Source organism: Equus asinus, chromosome 3 (genome assembly GCF_041296235.1).
Source record: "Equus asinus isolate D_3611 breed Donkey chromosome 3, EquAss-T2T_v2, whole genome shotgun sequence".
Classification (NCBI taxonomy): Eukaryota; Metazoa; Chordata; class Mammalia; order Perissodactyla; family Equidae; genus Equus; species Equus asinus.
The window spans coordinates 131558268-131577489 of record NC_091792.1 but is presented as its reverse complement, the minus strand read 5'-3'; the positions used below and the strand labels follow the sequence as shown (position 1 = coordinate 131577489).

At 43.9% G+C, this 19222-nt stretch overlaps 1 protein-coding gene across 4 annotated transcripts in view; it reads left to right on the top strand.

Moving 5' to 3' along the window:
• The first annotated feature begins 2081 nt into the window (after positions 1 to 2081).
• TBC1D1 (TBC1 domain family member 1) overlaps positions 2082 to 19222 on the top strand; it is a 217851-nt gene continuing 200710 nt past the window's right edge. For 2 of the 4 annotated variants that reach the window (XM_044767681.2, XM_070506045.1), the window contains exons 1-2: positions 2134 to 2585; positions 12734 to 13241. In XM_044767681.2, coding sequence (XP_044623616.2) covers positions 12825 to 13241 — 417 coding nt within the window. In that variant the 5' untranslated portion in view covers positions 2134 to 2585; positions 12734 to 12824. Of the gene's footprint in view, positions 2586 to 12733; positions 13242 to 19222 lie in introns of all 4 variants that reach the window. The other 2 variants (XM_044767680.2, XM_070506046.1) reach the window with 2 other exon arrangements.

The following is a 19222-nucleotide window of genomic DNA, read 5'->3' as shown; positions in this document are numbered from 1 at the left end:
CTGGCAGGTCATATATGAAAGGCGGTTTTGGAGTGTCAGTGAAACGGACAACAGTGTACCTGTCTTGACATCCTAGCACTCTGAAGGTAAGTGGGTACAGCAGGCTGCTGCAAAGAAAGAATGAGAACTGTATGACTGAGTTGGAGATAAAGATGTGAAATAATTATGGTGTGATCCAAGAGACAACAATATGGCTTAACTGGTTTGCCTGGTCTTGTAACCTAATGAAGAACGATTTCCATAACCCAATAAACATTCTAATCACTAGAGTATTTATGTCTGTATGTATTCCTCACCTCTTTTTAAAAAAGATTTGAGGCTAAGTTCATAAATAACTGTGCTATAATAAACAGTGAGCTAAGTGCTCAAGACAGCGACACAGTGGCCAGAGAGAAAGTGGGTTATAAGGGGCTTTGGATCTTGGGGTTTCCAGCACCAACTAGCTCTGTGGCCTCCAAGAGGCATTAACCTCTTAGTTTCCTCATTAGTCAAGTGGATTGAATCATCTCTGTCCTGTAGAATTTTTGTGAGGATTAGAGACAACATATGTAAAGTACCTTCCACAATGACCCAAATAGACTAACCCTTCAAAGAATAATAGCTACCGCTATTATGAGAATTTTAAATCACACTGTGGATAAAACTTGTGTGCCCCACTTAAATATACCTTCCCTGGATGTGAGCATCCAGGAGAATGGAATCAGGGAATCCCATAAGGAAGTCCTAATCAAAAAGTCTCCAAGAACCTGGGTCAGCCTCTAGGAATACTCCTTTGGGGTGGGGCGGGGGGACCTGGGTCCTCCATCTGCCTCCTGAGCCATAGCAATAGCTGCTGCCATTAGCCGAGGTCCATATATGTGCCACTGTGCTCAGCACTTTACATACACTTTCCCATTTTATCCTCACAATGGTCCTGTAGAGTGTGAACTGGTCCCATTTTACAGGTAAGAGAATGGACACCAGAGGTGCAGCAGCTTGCCTAAGCCACACCAGTGGTGGAGTTGAGATGTGCCCAATCCTGCAGTCCAAACTCTCAGCCACTTCCCCAAAGTCAGCCTCCTGCTACACTAAGCAAAAGATCCCAAAAGATGATGCCTGGGCTTCTCCACCGCAGCCCCCTTCTGCTGCCCCACGTCCATCTCCCTCTTCTTCCTGCTCTCCCTTCCCTGCTTCCTCATCTCTGGAGACGGTGCCAAGCCCCTCACCTTCCTCAGATCCCTCCCCCCACCACGGAGTGAAATTGCTCCTATCTACCTGGTGGGACAGGTGTTTGGGAGGTTTGTCTGTGTCCTGCAGACTGCCACCCCCCAATCCCAGGAGCCGGCTCTCTCAGCCATCTTACATTTCCCTCGTGTCTCTTCTTACACTTTCCCAGGTTGCTGGGAACTTCCCCTAAAGTGACTCAAGGTTAGGCACACCGAGGCAAGGGGGTGGGGCGGGGGGGAGTGCACGCTCGCGCGCTCAAGCGCTGGACCAGCGAAGAGGGAAAAAGCGCCCAAGCCAGTCCCTGCGTCACCCCCGCAGTTGTTCAGAAATGGGGCTTACCGGTGTTACCGTATTAAACATGGGGCGGGGGTGACACTTTAACCTTCGCTGTTTCCCTGAGTCCCTGGTTTTCCTGCCATAGGATGTCCGTGCCTCAGTTCCCTCCCTGCTGTTATCCCACCCTAGGACAGGAAGCAGCAGTGATGCGAGGGAGAGCCAGGTGGCTTGGTTGCCTTCCTGTGATCTGGGCAGTTTTCACTACGTCCCTTTCAGAGGGAGAAGGCGAGAGTCCACATAAGGGGGGAGCAAAGAGCGGGCGGGTAGTGCCACCTGCTGAGAGCCCCGCTGGCCGAGAGAGCGGCAGGCAGTGCCACCTGCTATAAATAGGCCGCCGAGGACAGGGCGTGCGACCGCACATCCCACCGCGAGGGCCTTAATCACGCGCGGGGCCCCGCATCCCCGGAGCCCCAGGCGTACAGCGGGCCAGGAGCCTGCGCTAGGGCTGGATGGGGCGGTGCCCTGGACCTCCTCCCCCAGGCGGGGGCTGGAGCCCCCGGGGCGGGCCGAGGATGGACCGCCCGGGAGGGGAGAGGCGGGGAGGGGAGGGAGGCCGCGGCTGACCCGCACTGCAGCAGCTGTTGCCCGCGTGTGACTCGCCTGTCCCGGCTGTGCCGCTGGGGCAAAGTCACATGGCGCGGTGGGGAGGGGGGGGCATCGTGTCCCCCTCTTAGGTCCCTGGTGATTGAGTCGGGAGATCCCGGCTTCTGCCCTCCCCTCGCCTCCCCCGCGTTCGCCCAGCCGGGGAGGAGGAAACGCGAGCAGCGCGCAGACACCTCCTCCTCCTCTGCCGCCACCGCCGCCGTCGTCCCCGCGCCACGGTGCCTGTTGCTGCCGCCGCCGCCGGACCCGCCGGGTCCTCAGCCGGGTGGAGAAGAGGCGGGAGCCGAGCCAAGGGGAACCCTTCCCCGCCCCCCCGCGGCGGGAAGAGCGCAGTGAGCCGCGCACGATGGACGCCCCGCCCGCCCGGGCGGTCTCCAGGCTGCCCCCGAGCACCTGCGCCCCCCGGCCCGGCCCAGGGCTCTGAGCGCGCCGCGGCACAGGTAGGCGCCCTCTGAGGCTTCGCCCTCGCCACCTCGGGGGTTCCTGCCGGTGCATCCCGGGCGCCCCTCTCCCGCAGCACGCCCCTGCGCTCCCGGGCCCGCGGAGAAGCCGGAATCCAGCCGCCCAGGGGCGTTTCTGCCTTCGTCGCCGCGTGGGGGGCCCTCGGGGGAGGAAGTGCATTGCTACCTGGTTGCCTCCTACTTGGACGAAAGCGAAACCTTCAAGTTTGTAGCGACCCAGGAGCTCCGACAGGCACCCTCCCTCTGCCTTCCTCTACTCCTGCTCCTTCGTCCTTGCATCTCCCCGCTCCAGCCAAATAGCTCTAGGGCTAAAGAGTAAGGCAAGGAGATTGGAAGGAGGGCGGTCAGATGGAGCCCGTGCCACCTTCTAAAAGTTCAGGATACTTTGCAGTAGTAACTTAGGTAGTTCCACCAGTGCGCGCAACATTTCTTTCTATGGGCACATCCTGTACCAGTCATTTTGAAACCCTGCATAATTGTTTCTAGCAGCTTCCTGACCGTTCTATGATTATGGGACCCCTCAAACTTCGCCACACGTTGTTGGGTGTTTTTGTTTTTTTTTAAAAGAGGTGTCATTTTCTTTGAAATCCATCTAGAGGCGCCTTAACCTGTTGTGATTTTATTTAAAATGGCTTATTCTCTTGGAGTTGCTTAAAAAGGAGAAGAAATTGAAAGTAATGATTGTTCCTTCCGCCAAACACTTTAATTTGCCGAGTGCCCGACAGTAATGAATAGGTATTCACTTCGTATAGAGCTCTCATTCTTCCTGTTAGATGATCGGATGGTTTCATTTATTAATATAATCAGACTTTGTAAGAGCATTTAAAAGTGACCTGGTTTAAATGGGTCACACCCAAGAAACTCAGCTCTCTCTGCAAGTCCAAACTTCTTAACATTTTGCACTGTGTTTAAACTGAACTGCAGAGGCCCTGATAAAAAACCCTTCTTTAGGAAAGCAGAAATTCATTCTTCTCCCCAGATTCCAGATTGGATTGATAGGAGTTGGAGAATGGCCCCCTCTGGGTTTTGTTGTGTTTGGGGAGCTTGCTCTGTGTCGGAGGGATTCGGGTGGAAGAATGAATGGAGAGCTGCTCCAGGAGGCTGGGAATCCACCTAGCAGAACAAACTCTTGGTGTTTCTAAACACTTCATGTTCAGTTGCTCCCTTGGGTCAGGGATCCCAGAAGCAGGCGAGCTCTGCACCTTTTCCTAGAGTTAAGATGGCTTCTCGTGGTTGGGAGGAGGTGTGCCTCATGATCAGCTCCTTCCTGGGAACCCAGAAGGCTGTCCTAAGGAATAAGGACCTTAGATGAAACAGTTTGTATAAAAAATGATTCGTTGCTTTGGTCAACAGGTGCAGGTGTTTTACAGCTGTTGGCAATGGAATGCTACCACATCCTCAAATCTACCTGTTTCTTCTTTTTTTCTACCCAGTATTAGGAAAATAAGACCATAAAAATGCTTTCTCTCCAGATTTATCTGTAAGTAACCTTTGGACATCACGTGTGCTGCTAGATGGTGGGCACAGCTGTGAGTTAAAAGACACCATGTGAAATGTTTAGGGACATTTTCTGAAGTGAACACATGTGGAGTATCCCGAGACTATTAATTGAGTACAAGGAGATAGAAAAGAGACTAAGCCTGGCTCAAAGGGATAAATAAAATAATCAGGTGATAATTAAAATAAATGCCTTTATGTGGATTTGCCTAGCTGTTTGCAAACTAGGAAAACGGGGAAATTTGATGTTGTTATACATTTTTAGCATCAAAGAAAAGTTTTGCAAATGGGACTCCCTGCCATAGTCAACTGTTATCTTTCCCACTGAGCCTGGGGATTTCCCCTTTCACGATGAGAACTTTTCTGTTGGATGTTGACCTTTTATCCCATAAGACATTGTTTGTCCTGGTACCAGAGGGTGTGAGGAAGAAATGGGCAATGCTGAAGAAATGCAGCTTGCCCCTTCTCCCTTATTATCTGTCTACTGACAATTTCAGTCCCCCACTTCCCTAGAAGGCAGCCTTCACCAGAAAGGCTGCAGTAGCAATCAGATGTGCCCCTCTGTGGAGCCAGGTGTGGGCAGGCAGCTCCTTTCATGCCCAGATCTTCTAGAATCTTCTAGGAGGTACCCCTTACAAGCAGCAGTTAGTGCTGCACCAAGCAACGTGGTGCTTACCTGTTTCCCATTTACACCCGCATCTCCAGTCATTTGGTGGCTGGAGTAGGGATGCCTGCTTGAGAGGATGCTGTCTTTGAATGTGCTTTTAATTTTATCTCACAAAGTGACAGCTCCCTCAGGCCCCTTTTACTCCCTTCACAGCATTTCTCTGAAGGTCCTTGGTCTCTACTCTTCAGATTCCCCAGGTGACCTAAGACATATCAGCCCATTTGAGGGCTTCAGTCTGTTTATGTTTGGGGGCCTTGTTGCTTGACCCTTTTCCCTGTCTACTGTGCTGTCCTTCTCAAGTTTAATGTCCATGTTGGTCCTAATACATGGTATGTTTCTCAGCCCTTTTCTTTTCTTGGTCATTAAAACTTGGAGAAGTAGAGGGGGCTGGCCCCGTGGCCTAGTGGTTAATTTCCATCCTCTCCGTGTCAGCGGCCTGGGTTTGGTTGCCTGGGCGCAGACCTATGCCACTCCTTGTCGGCCATGCTGTGGTGGCAACCCACATACCAAAAAAAAAAAAAAAAAAAAATAGAGGAACATTGGCACAGATGTTAGCCTCAGGGCGAATCTTCCTCAAGCAAAAAGAGGGAAAAACTTGGAGAAGCAGAATCTGTTCCTGAAAATGACTGCGAGTCCACTCAGCAGACAGGGAATGTTGAGTTTGTGTCCCCTGGTGATGGCAAAGGATTTAGGTTTGCAGGGCAGAACTGTTACCTTACAATTGCCTTTGCCGATTTTTATCTTCACTTCTTCCTTTCTAACAAAACATTTTTTAAACTAGATTCTTCACAAAAGACATGAAGGTTTCCATTTTCAAGGGTTTTGACATTTTCAAGCCGAGCTTTTCATTTTATAGGTTCTTAGATTTAAAGGGAATGTGTCCCTTTGCAGGTTTCGAATGTTTAGAAAACAGATGTGTCATATTTGGGCCATGTGAAATAATCTTGACCCAGGTTTCAGCGGAGTTGTGCAGAAGGTGGGAAATATGTTTTAGCACCAACAAAGGGGCATTTAATTTTGAGTGTGCCTGCTTCCTTTGTGACAAACAGCAGCTACTTTTCTCTTAAAAAGGGAATACACTTATTTAGCAACACATTATTTATGATCAACGAATCTAAACTTCCAAAGTAGGTAAGCACTTGTGGGTTAGTTGTCACACTTAATGAATTGATGCATGTGAAGTCCTTAGTGCCTAAAACATACTGAGCCCTCAATAAAGATTACCTATTTCTTTATTATATTTATTTTATACTTTGAGAGTATAACTTTGACATTAGATTTGGATTACTGAGGCCAAGCAAAATTTGGGTAGAAAAACAACGCAGCTAATCCACCAGAAAGATATTTTAGATTTTCTCCCTTCTAGAGATATTCTTATATCACAAAGAATAGAAATTTGGGCATAAGACAGGTCTAGATTCAAATTCTGCCTTCACCACCAGGGGACCCTTATGTAAAATGGGGATGATAAAACATACTTCTCAGAGCTGTAAGAATACAGAAGATCATATATGTCCAAGGAGACATAGTTGGCCAACAGAATTCCTCTAGCAAAGTAGTTAAGGGCAAGCACCAAGTCTGGAGCAGAGGACCTGGGTTCAAAACCTGGTTCTGCCACTTGCTACTGGTATGACCTTGGGCAAGTGACTTCACTTCTCTGTGCCAGCGACTTCCTTCTCATCTCTCATCTTTAAATTGGAGCTGATAATGATAATAATCCATCATAGTCCTTATTCGGATAACATAATAATTGTCCTCATTGTCCAGGGCTGTTGTGAGAGCTGAATTAGTTCACAGATGCATAGTAAGTGCTATTCTGTGTTAATAATAATTATTATTACTTTTAGGAGAATGACCTAAAGCAGCTGTGCAGGAGGGAGAGTTACATGTAATCTCGGAAGGCCTGCCAGGACCCCCAGCCTCACCCCTTTATCCTGTGCAATAAAGTAGAAGAGAATACAAAAAGTGACAGTGGCATTCTAAAGCACTAGCCTTGAATTGGCTCTGATTTATATAGGAAGGAAATCGTTCAAAACATTGTTACTTTATGTGTCAAGTTAGAGAGGCGCCCGCAGTACTGGAGCATCCTTGATGATGAAAAGATTAGAAACACTGGCTCCAGGTGCTCCATGTGACGGTGAAATAGCCTGCTGCTCCAAAGATCTCTGGAACCTGCGGGCAATTCCTGGCTGAGCAGCACGTTGCTCTGATTGGGTGGGCTTCTGTGGAGGACGTGAACATATAGTTTAGCCAAGCCAGAGCTCTTACTGCGTGAGATTAGAGTGTTCAGGTGGCAGAATAATTCTATTCTACTGCATGCCCACTCTCTCTGGGCTAAAGAACAGAAAAATTAAACCATCGATTCTCAAAGGGAAGTGAATGGCCACCTGGGGGGGTGGGGTCCCTGACAGCTAATCAATATTGGCTGGTTCTTAACCTGGTCTGGAGCTAGAAGCTTCCCACACCCCTCCCTTTATCTTTCTTTTTTTCCCTTCTCCTCTCCCACCAGCACTCTGAGGAGATGAGGGCTGAACCCGCCACAGCTGTGGTCTTGTTACCTGCTGGAAATTCCCCATCCTACTCCCCATGGTTTGCTGGGAGGGAGTGGAGGGGGGCTGGGAAGAGAGGGGGTTCCCGATGGCAGCCTGCTAACTACCGCCATCACTCCTCCTGCTTCCTGATCAATAAACGCCATCCTTTCTTCATGTACCTCCCCCACGTTTATATTCTTGACAGGAAGATGAGAGCAGCTTTCCATTCCCCCACAATGTCAGGGACATTTGGTGTTATACATTATGAATATGAGATTCACCAGATTTTAGAGACAGAAGAGAACTTGGGGATGATCTTGTTCCATCCTCTTATAAGAATAAACTTGAGATTTGGAGAAGTTAAGTAACTCACTTTCTCAGCTTCACACTTGACAATGTTTTCATGAGGAAACTGAGGGTCTTTGCAGCACTGGGATGGGCGTCAGGGACTTAGATTGTCCTAATTCTGTCACCAAACTTGGACAAGCCACTTAACTTCTCCAGAACCCAGTTTCTTCATTTCAAATATGAGGGAAATTTCTAAATGGTTTAAAAGGAACTTTCTAGTTTTAAAATTTTATGATTCTATGTGCATGCTTCCAGGGATGTTTAGCATAGCAGGACTCACTAACAAGGCTTTGAAACTGTTCTAATAAGAGGATCTTTGTGTTTTGGGTACCTACCATGTTTATGAACTGTGGTAGGTAGGAGTTGTTTAGAGTACAGACACTCTCTGTAAGGGATAGGCCTGCTCACAGATGGCACTGCTAGCAAGAATGTAACTAGCTCACTGGAATAACAGATCAGAGTGTTTCTTACTGAGGGTATGAGGTACAAGAGGCCTCTTGGAATAGGTGGTTCTACCTGGGGCTTAAAAGATGGTCAGAGGTTGCATGCAAATGATGTGGACTTAGATGGCTTACAAAATAAACTAATGGTTTGTTAGTATTATTTGAATAGTTCATCTGTTTCATGGAACTTTTTATTGGCAAGTAATGTAGTTACTCACCTAGCTTGAGTTACCATGAACCTTATATCAGCAGAATCTGAATTGCTTATAAATAATTATGGCTATGTCTGAGGTAGAACTTATTATTTGATAGTTTATAAACAGTGTTAAGCTCCCATCTACTTTTTACAGAGAAACTAAGAATGTGCCCCAGCTGGTTGCAAAGTGAAAACTTCAGACATTCAAATAGTTTTGTCAGTGAAATATCAGAACTAATTTGATGACTGATTACTTACCAAATAATTTAAATGACTAAATTGTGTCACTTTTTTGCACTATGTATATATTCCCTTACAAGAACAGTGAAAGTAATTCTACTATGCTAATTGCCACCATATTCACAACTGTCTCGTCTACACTAATGGAGAGGTCTCAGTCCTATTCTTTGTAATAATTCTAGTACTTCTTTAAGCATGTCTTGGGATTAGCAGCTGTCAACAGTTAGAACTTGAAACAGATTCAGTTACAGGAGTGGAAGTTGAGCCAGACATTTAATGCCACTTTCACCGTTAGGTCAGAGAGAGAAAAAAGGAGAGAGAGAGAGAGAGAGACCATTATTTATGGGGTTGTAGGACTTCAAGTCTGTTTTCATCATCAAGGGAAGCTGTACTTTAAAGGAAGAGACAAGGGAATACACTTTCATGGAATATTTTGGAGCTCTAAATAAAGTATGGGTTTATTTCTGAACTTTTGAACATTTGCAATAAAAAAAATTAGCCCTGAACTATGTTCAAATTATCAAAATTCACTTTTGGCATATATGTCATGCAGAAAAACAGGGAGTAAAAAGAACAGCCTTCCATTCTATTCCAGAAAAGGTTTAGAATTTCAGTACCAGTTTGAGAAATCTCAACCCTTAGGAGTTCAAGCAGCTTACAGTCTTGTTGAGGGAGACCTATTCAAACTCTTGAAATAAATGTGGTGGTTAGATACAAAGTGCAGAAACCTGTGGTGATGGATGCCCTCGATCACCTTGCCAAAAAGAGGTGGCAGTTGCTTGAGCTATGACTTAAATACAAGTTGGAATTAGGTTAGAGGATGAGAGTAGGGTCCCTGGGAGATGATTCTCCATGGGTCCCTCGTGTTTCTACACATTTTGTGAACAGAGGCACTAAGTGCCTTTGTTCTGCACTACATTTTCAGTCTTTTTTTTAAGTAGCAAATAGCCATGGAAGGAGGAATAGCATCTCCCTCTGCAGAGAAGGGCAGACGTGCTTACTCCCCATTACAGAATATTTGGGCTCCCAGAGCTCAGGTGCCTCTCCTGTAACCCAGTGAGGATACAGAGGTCGCTCAGCCTGTGGGAATTGGGAGTCAGGGAACTGACACAAATGCTGACTCTCTGGCTACTGCTATTGCTCTGAGTAATACATTGTCCTCTGTCTCAGACACAGGAGTCTTATGCCTTCAGCCAGCAGGCTAACTTGTTAGCTTGCAAGTAGGGTAAAATCTCAGACCATTAACAGTTTTTGATAGGTATTATGTTCCTGGGAGAGAGCAACAGGATGCACTGTGGCACAGATGCGTGAGAAATCACATCTCCTATGGGAACCATAACTAGTTTTCTATCTTCAGAGCCCAAAGGTGCATGAAGGAAGGCATTTCAGAGAATATGAAGTTGGACAGTTAGCAGGACCAGATTCTGATGAGACCTTATGTACCATGTAGAACACTTTATGGGGGCAGTTATTAAGGAATTTTTAGTAGAGGAGTGACATGATGAATTTTGTGCATTGGTTAAATTACTCTAGGAAATAATACGTGAAGGATAAATTGGAGATTGGGCATCTTTTCTCCAGTTGAGAAAAGATAAGCTATATTTAGATATAGAGTTGGTTTAGAAGTAGTGATAGGATAAAGAAGAATCTGAATGACTTATTTTAGTTTGTTCAGGCTTCTATAACAGAATACCATGGACTGGTTGGTTTATAAACAACAGAAATTTATTTGTTACAGTTCTGGAGGCTGGATGTCCAAGATCAAGATGCTGGCAGATTCAGTGTCTGGTGATGGGCTGCTTCCTGATTCATAGACTGCCATCTTTTGCCTGTGTCCTCACGTGGTGGAAGGGGCAAGGGAGCTCTCTATATCTCTTTTATAAGGGCACTGATTCCATTCGTGAGGGCTCCACTCTCATGACCTGATCGCTTCCCAAAGGCCTGACCTCCAAATACCACCACAATGGGGTTTGGTTTCAACATATGAGTTTGGCGAGGACACATACATTTAGACTATAGCAATGACTCCTTGGCTTTTTACTTGGCCAAAAAAAACAGTGATGCTGTTCCCAGAGATACAGCTTATAGGAAGGAAGACAAGCTCTGGGAAGAGGGTAGGTGAGACTGAGTTAGTTTTAAAATAACTAAATTGAGACTGAGGTGCCTCTAGGCTATCCAGGTGGAAATATGTAATGGCCTGCACTGATCTGGTACTCAGGAAGGAGGGGGCTTCAGTGGGAGACAAACACTTGGGAACCATCAGGGTATGTGTGGTAGATGCGTTCTTGTGCAGCACTCAAGAGGATGGGTTGAGAATAAGGAGCAAACTCTTCCGCATCACCCGTGACAAGCAACTCAGGTTCTCCAGGCCTCAGTTTCCTAGGTCATAAATATGGCAGTAATCGTAGGCTCTGAGACTAAGGTTAGAGATGAAGGTCGTTGTGAAGATGAAATGAGATAACACGTGCAAAGTGTCTGGCTTTCCATAAAAGTAACCTGTTAGCAGCAGCGGCGGCAGGAGTGTTAGTTAGCAGCGGTTAGGAGTGTGGTTGTTGACACGAAGAGATTAGGTGAGATTGTCCAAAGAAAGCAGGTGGAATGAGAGGAGAGGATGAAGTCTAGCAGGGAAGAAAGCCATCAAAGGACCTGAAAAAAAGCAACCAGAGAGGTAAGATGAGAACCAGAAGAGTTTCTCAAGTAGGAAGGAGCAGTCAACGTTGAGAAATTCATCAGAGAGGAGACGGCAGTAAAGGACTAAAAAGCCCCCTTTGGATTTCCCAACCAGAGGATGTGGGCAACCTTAACGGGAGCAATTTCAGTGGTTCTTCAGTACTTATAGTCACAATCCAGATTGTGGATGGGCAGTAAGAATTGGAGATAGTCTAGACTTTACCTGAAGAAATTTGTGTAGGGAAGAAAAGTTATGACTGGCAGAGGTTTGAGGTCAAGGGAAAATATCTTTTTTTTTCAGGATGGGAGAGACTTCATTCAGTCTTTTAAAATATTTTTTGAGCCTGTTCTGGGTCGGGCTCTGTGCCAGGCACCAGTGATACAATAGTGAATCAGACAGATGTGATCCCTGCCTTAATGGAGTTTCTCCCCAGCGTGTGTATATATGCTCAGGGAATACATGAGACAATGGAGATCCAGGGAACAAATGAGTAGAGAATAGGACTTGAGACCCTGTTGACAACTCGGCTCTGAACAGAAGGGTTTTGTCATCCAGTGGACAGGAAGGCTTTAGGATACACCAAAATGTGGTTGTTGAAAATCACCCATCAAGAGGGGAAAGCAGTTGAGAGTTTGAGTCTAATAGAAACACCATCCTCTATTGAAGAGGAGGGGCAAAGTGTTGAGGTGATGGCTTGTAGTACATGAATTCAACAAAACGATATTTGTGATAGTGTTTAGAGCATAATAGGCACTGAGTACATGTTATTGGAATTTGAATTTGTGATTCAGAACCTCTGAACTACATGAGGGAGAGCCTTTTAAAACTTAAATGGGGGCCAGCCCTGGTGGCATAGTGGTTAAGTTGGGCACAGTCCACTTCAGCAGCTGGGGTTTGGTTCCTGGGCGCAGACCTATGCCACTCGCCTGTCAGTGGCCATGCTGTGGCAGTGGCTCACATATGAAAAGAGGAAGATGGCAACAGATGTTAGCTCAGGGTGAATCTTCCTCAGCAAAATAATAAAATGAAATAAAACTTAAATGGGATCCTAAGTGATAAAGTCAGTTGTTTAAAACTGGCCTCATTCAGTAGACTATGATGATGGATAGCTGATATTTTTTCTCGCAAAATTGTTTTTTTGGGGGTAGTCACCAGTACTGAATTTGATTATCTTAAAAAACTTCCCTGACATATATGTTAACTAATACAACAGAGTTTAAAGCTATCCAGGTAGCATTATATTGTTTTCTATTGTGCTTGCCTTTGTTGGCTCTCTGAGGCTTACGTTTAACAGGAGTTTCCCAGTGGGATCTTTGTAACCTGTAATGAGTGTAACAGTTATGGAATTTTCAGGTTTTATATGAAATACAGTTTTAGGGAGGCTCTTTCTAGGCAGAACAGCTTATTTGAACTAATATCTATTTCTTCCTGTGTTTGGGTTTCAGGCTTTTAAGATCTTCTGAAATAATAACTCTTTGAGAATAGCTATTGTGTGACTTCATTAAATTGTAATGCCTCTGTTTTTCTCCCCTAGGATTCTGCATCCGAAGCACGTAAAATAGATTGCTTGGTCTAAAACAGAAAACGGTAGCAACGTTTTGCTGAGTTTCCAGACCTTTCCCAAGATGGAACCAATAACATTCACAGTGAGGAGGCATCCATTTCCTAACGAGGTCTCGGTGGACTTCAGCCTTCAGCTGGTGGGCTCTCTGCCTGTGCATTCTCTCACCACCATGCCCATGCTGCCCTGGGTCGTGGCAGAGGTGCGAAGGCTCAGCAGGCAGTCCTCCAAAAAGGAGCCTGGTATCAGGCAGGTCCGGCTTTGTGTTTCGCCCTCTGGACTGAAATGTGAACCTGAGCCAGGGAAAAGTCAACAATGGGATCCACTGATCTGTTCCAGCATCTTCGAGTGTAAGCCTCAGCATGTTCACAAACTGATTCACAACAGTCATGACCCGAGTTACTTTGCTTGTCTGATCAAGGACAATGCAGCCAATCGGCAGAGTATCTGCTATGTGTTCAAAGCCGATGATCAAACAAAAGTAAGTGGAGTTGGGGATCAAAAAGATTAAGGTGTGACTGGATGGTTGTTATCGTATGGGGGTCAGAACATTGATTTTAAGTATCCTGGAATAAATAAGAGACCATGCTACAGTTATATATGGATTATTGCGCTGGAGTTTTGAGTTTGGGGATAATTTCTTTATAGTTTTGAAGAACATTTGATAACAGATATTAGAGATTATAAGTTTATGAGTTCAAAAACTCAACAGAGAAATCTCTCTAAATAATTATAAAGAAGAGCTGAACTGTTAGAATTTAGATTGTTTCAGATGTGTCTTCTGAAGCAGCGATTCTCAAACAGAAATGTACTGTATGAATCACCCGGGAATCTTGTTAAAGTGCAAATTCTGATCCAGTCGGTCAGGGATGGGCCCTAAGACTCTGCATTTCTCACAAGCTGCCTTGTGATGCTGATGCTGCCCCTTTGCACATTGCACTTCGAGAAGCAAAGTTCTAGATCAGTGAGCTCCACATTTTAAAATCCTATTAACAAACATATATTTATTTATAAACTGAATAAGAATACTATTAGCCAATTTCCCAAGGCATAGTGTTCTCTTAGGCAAAGACCATTGATAAGAACAGTGGCTCTGAATCTAAGTGTTGACACATTCAGGGTTGTTTCTGTTGTTGTTTTTTGCCAACTTCATGTCAGTTCTGATTATCTTGTTATTGTCATATCTCATGATGTGACGGAGAAAAATACTATATGGGAAATTGTAAAAATGTCGTCAGCCCTGCTGTTTTCCTGTTCATTTGGGCTTGCTTTGTTGTTAGTATTGTTTGCAGTTCTGTGCAGGATTCGTTTAAAGCGACTTGTTCATTTTGTGAGGGTTAGTTTAGGTGAAATTGAAAATATAAGCCATACAGCCACTTTCTCAATTGAGACCATGTAAACTGCAATTTGGTACAATCTACGGAAAGCACATAAACAGGTGAGAGCCCTGTTGTAGCCCTGTGAGCTGAGGCGTGCCCAGGCTAGACCTCGATGCCCAGCATGCCTGTGTGGCTGCCTGCCACCAGCACTGAGTGAGGATGCCAGTGTCAATCCATGTGCTAAATGTCAGTAAATAGAAATAGAAATGCTAATGATTGCTCCCTGCCCCCCACTGTGTTTTTTTTGCGTACCCTCCAGGCTGCACAAGCCTCATTGGAAATTAATGTTCTTGGTGACTAAGTATATTTGTGGAGATTGACTTTTGTTTGTTCATTCCTTGATTTTTTTACTCATTCATTCAGTGCTTGCTGCTCCAGATACCATGTGAGAGGATATTAGTACAGGCTAGGAGGAAGGCAGAAGCATCAATAGGTAAATACCGAATGGTCCAGGCACAGGGCATGATGGGAAGACAGAATGTGGCCTAACACACCAGAGTGTAAGGAAGGCTTTTTTGAAAGAAAGGCTCATCTGATAGAGCTAATAGAGCTTGAAACCACTAATTTACCCATAGAATTAGAAATCATTTAATGTTATTGTCCATGTATCTCAGATAGGCAGGACAACATCCTGGTTCAGAGGTTCAGAGGAACTAACTCCCTGGATTCCAGTCCTGTCTGCCACCTATAAACTGGATGGCCTCAGGCAGCACTGAGCCTGTTTTCTCATCTGTAAAATGGGGATAATTATTGTGTCGATCTCATAGAGTTGCTGGGAGGAACAAATGAGCTAGAACGAGACCTGAAACTTAGTAAGCGTTTATGGCCATAACCAATTTTCATTAAAGAAAGTTTTACTGAATGCAGATTATATGCTAATTTCATTTCAAGTCTTAGTTCAAAAGAAAAAGGAGACCAAGATGAGTGTCTTCAGCTCTCAGGATGAGAACCTAGTCATCCTTGAGCAACATTTTATAAACTAGACACTTACAAAACTACATAAATAAACTTAATGGTTCTTGTTATTTGGGCAAATTCCAAAATGAAAATTAGAGACTTGAACAGCCTGTACTTCAGCCCAGCTCTCTGTAAGGACCGCGTTTCCTTGGGGAGATTGTGTTTGCGTGGAGGAGTTGTTCAGACCTTTACACTTTTGACTCTTGCCCAAAATCTTTTACAGCCATCTGAGAACAGGCTTCTGGCCAGTCATGCAGATACCTGACAGGAAGAACAGATTTATAACTAAATTCTGTAATTGGGGCTTCCAGTCTTGCCGAAAGTAGAGAATTGGCCTTACTCCGTGTTCTAAAAAGCCATGGTAGAAATATGAATTAGTTCTTAAGTTATTTTTGGCTTGCATATGATTTTTACAAACACAAAGTGCCAGTATTCAGAGTAATAGATTGCTGTCATCCTGCTTATTTTATAAAAGAGTTATTTATAACATAGGTATTTCAATCAGTGACTCTGTTGTTGGTTCTGTTGTTGCTGGAAACTGGTAAACCAAATTGGCTATGATTCGAACTGGTGTGATATCTTTTATGTTCTTGGGCATCCCTGGCATTGAATCTCAGAGCAGAGAATTATCTGCTGTAGGAGCATGTTAACCCATGTCATCATTTCTCTTGACTATTTGTAACATTTGCTCAGTGAAGTAATTCTCTAGATTGAGGTGTCTTCTCGATAGATCAGGTCAGCATCAACTGTGTTTGCCAGAGGATGTATGTGCATTTACTGCCGGGTAAGCACAAAACTACAATTTGAGAGGGAACCCTTTGATCAACATATATATTAATTTACTGAAGAATGTCTAGGGAGAAGAGGCACAGAAATGAATAATTTTATTAGCACAAAATGAGGTTGTGTTTCCCAGTGTATATTCCATAGAATGTAGTCAAGATGTTCCACAGAGAAGGGCTTCCATCCTCAAAATACATTATGGCGGCCTCTCAACGTTTTAGATTTGAGGACCCCTTTTCACTCTTAAAAATTATTGAGGATCCTGAAGAGCATTAGTTTATGTGGCATATATATATTCATACTTACTGTATTAGAAATTAAAACTGAGACATTATAAAGGTATTAATTTGTTCATTTATTAAAAAACAAAAGTAATGAGCCCCTTACATGTTAGCATAAATAATATTTTTGTGAAAAATAACTATATTTTTCCAAAAAAATTGTGATGAGTGGCATAGTTTTATGGTTTTTTTAATTGAGGTAACGTTGATTTATAACATTATATAAATTTCACATGTACCTCATTATATTTCAATTTCTATGAAGATTACATCATGTTCCCCACCCAAAGACTAATTACCGTCCATCGCTGTACGCTTGCGTGAATCACCCCTTTCACCCTCCTCCCTCCCCCTTCCCCTCTGGTAACCACCAGTCCAATCTCTGTCTCTATGTGTTTGCTACTGTTAGTTTTACTTTTCTTGTTGCTTTCTTCCAATTCTCTTTAATGTGTGGATTAATATGCAGCTAGTGGATCCTCAGCTGCGTCTCCGTTCATTCTGTTGTGGTATGTTGTTTTGGTTGAGTACATGAAGAAAATTTGGCCTCTACAGATATGTAGTAGGAAAATGGAGAAATATTTTATGGCCATTTTAGAAAATTGTGGATATTTTTCTTTAGTACTATATTAAGCCTTGACAAGTGGTAGTTTCTCAAAGATTTGTTTTAAATGAAATTTGCAACTACATCAAAGCACTTTTTGCACTTTGTTATATTAAAATCCATTGGTCTGTCTTGCACTTTAATGAATCTTTTAAGCATGCATGATTCTGTAACATCATGCCTTGATTATGATTTGAAAAGTACTGGTTCACTGAGTTATACAGACCTCCCTCTGCGAATCGCTGTTAGGGAAACCCTGTATTCCAACCTTGAGCTGTACTTTAGGCCATTAAATCCCCGAATTTGTTTGACCATAGGTTACATTTTCTCATAACATCCAAGAACATCCTTCAGAATGTGTGTGAACACACTAGTAGAAGGTTCTGGGTTGAAGTGTAGTTTTGAGTTTGGGTCCATGGCAGGAAATGAAGACATCCACTCTGGAAATCATGGTTGCATGGATGACCCTGACTACATCTTCACCCCATCCTATCACAAAAAAATCAAGAGTCCCATCTGGACTCAGCCCTAGAAATCATGAAAAGTCTAAGAAAATTATCGCATGATTCTGCCCCTCTCCAGTTCTTCAGCTTTGTCTCTTCTATGAAAATCTGTACTCAGAAGAACATCTGATTTGCCACTCACTTGAGTGTTAACGTATGTCACTCATAAGAGTATCTACATTTTAATCCTTTTCTTTATCTATGGAGTGGAAAGCTCTACCAGCAGTGAGTTGCAGGTAGGGGACATGTTGGACTGGGGCTTCTGACATTGTCTGTTGCTGTTTAATGTCAATAAGGGAAAAGTGGATTTTGAATGGGGAATGGCAGGGATTATTGGGGCAGTAATAAATGGAGGAGAAGTATAGGTTTGTGTGTAGGTGAGGGGAGTGGGCAGTGTGTGGGGTCCAGCGTAAGTCAGCATAAGTCAGGGGTACATGGGAGTAGTTTTGCTATCAGTGCTCACTGTTCTTAACTCTTTCTTTATCACACTTGAAATCTATCCTGGCTTTTCAAACACTGTTCCCAACTCCAATCAGAGTCTGGTCTTCTGGATTTGGGGCGCAGTCTGGGCACAGCGTGAGTGTTTCATAACTGATGGGAGAGATGCCATTGATGCGGGAACGCTCATGGGCTTCAGCTTCTTCCTCCTGCCTAAGACAATCTGGTATTTGCCAGAATCTTACCAGCCTTATTCCTCCCTCTCCCAAATAAGTATTATTTCTTGCTGGGAGAGAGGCTGAGTTGATCTCCATAATAAAGTGCTAAAACCTTAGGGATGAGGAGGAGAGGAAAAGTGTGGAAAAGGAGCCTGGGGTGGGGGTAGAGGAGCTGGAGTAACTGCACAGAAAAGGACTTTATTAAATGTTGCTGAGGAAGATGTATTTTAGGGAATGTCAATGTCCTTTGAGAGAATGGGTTTCCTTTTCTATGATTCTTGGCCATGAACTGCATTTCTTGAAGGTGATCTGAGACCGAAACGTGTAGGCTCCCTTACCACTAATTTTAAGAGTCCTTGACTATTTGTGGACTTAATTTAAGAGCAATAAATGTTTCTTTTTGAAACTTCCTGTAAGGAACCAGTGCATCCTTGCCCTCTGAGTACGTCGTCTTTCCCCGTAACTGATTTAGAGCGACCTCACTTGGCCTCTCTGGATTCGGTTATCTTGGGTATTAAATAAAAAGGTGATCTAAAGTTGTTTTCCTGTGACTGACAGAGTCAATACTTCAATCCCTTATAATAAAAGCCAGAGTTGCTTTGACTGAGTTTTATGATTTAATTAACAATTTAAAAAAATGTTATCTTTGATCATAGCTTTGTTTCATTTACCCATTACTAATTTGTCTTAATAATTCCCCATCTGCTTGGAATTTTAAGTTAGTGACTTAAAATATGCACCACTTATTTTGGGATTTTCAATAGAGTCTGCCTTCAGTTGCATCTCTTGCTTGGCTGTTATATTTGCCGGCTCATTACTTTCTTTCTTTGCTAGAGTGAAAATCGAAATTATAACACTGAGCTGGAGCGTTTTGTTCCTGAGGGTGATTACTCTAAAGAATGTAGTATTGTTTTTCAGATATTCTTATCTATTGCCCTTTCTGCATTTGGTCTTCATAATTTCTAAATTTCAGACATGAGTCTCTTTTTGCTCCTCAGGAAATGGTTGTAAGAAGGTTTTGTTGTCTATGTTTTGGAGGATTTTTGATCTCTGTTAAATTCTCCCTGGGCATCTTTAATCCCATTCTGGTTTATTATGTAAGGTTTCATTTGGGGTCCCACTCGGTGGCTGTGACTCGGTCACGGAACAGCATATTCGTGTCAGCTAACCAACACTTGACCGTCTGTCATGCTAGACAGAAGTCGATTGCTGGTTACAAGGGTTGGCATGGATTCTTTTCATCTATAAAAAGAATGTCCTGGACTACATGAACTCTGAAGTATTCGTTGGAAGGTTTGGGTT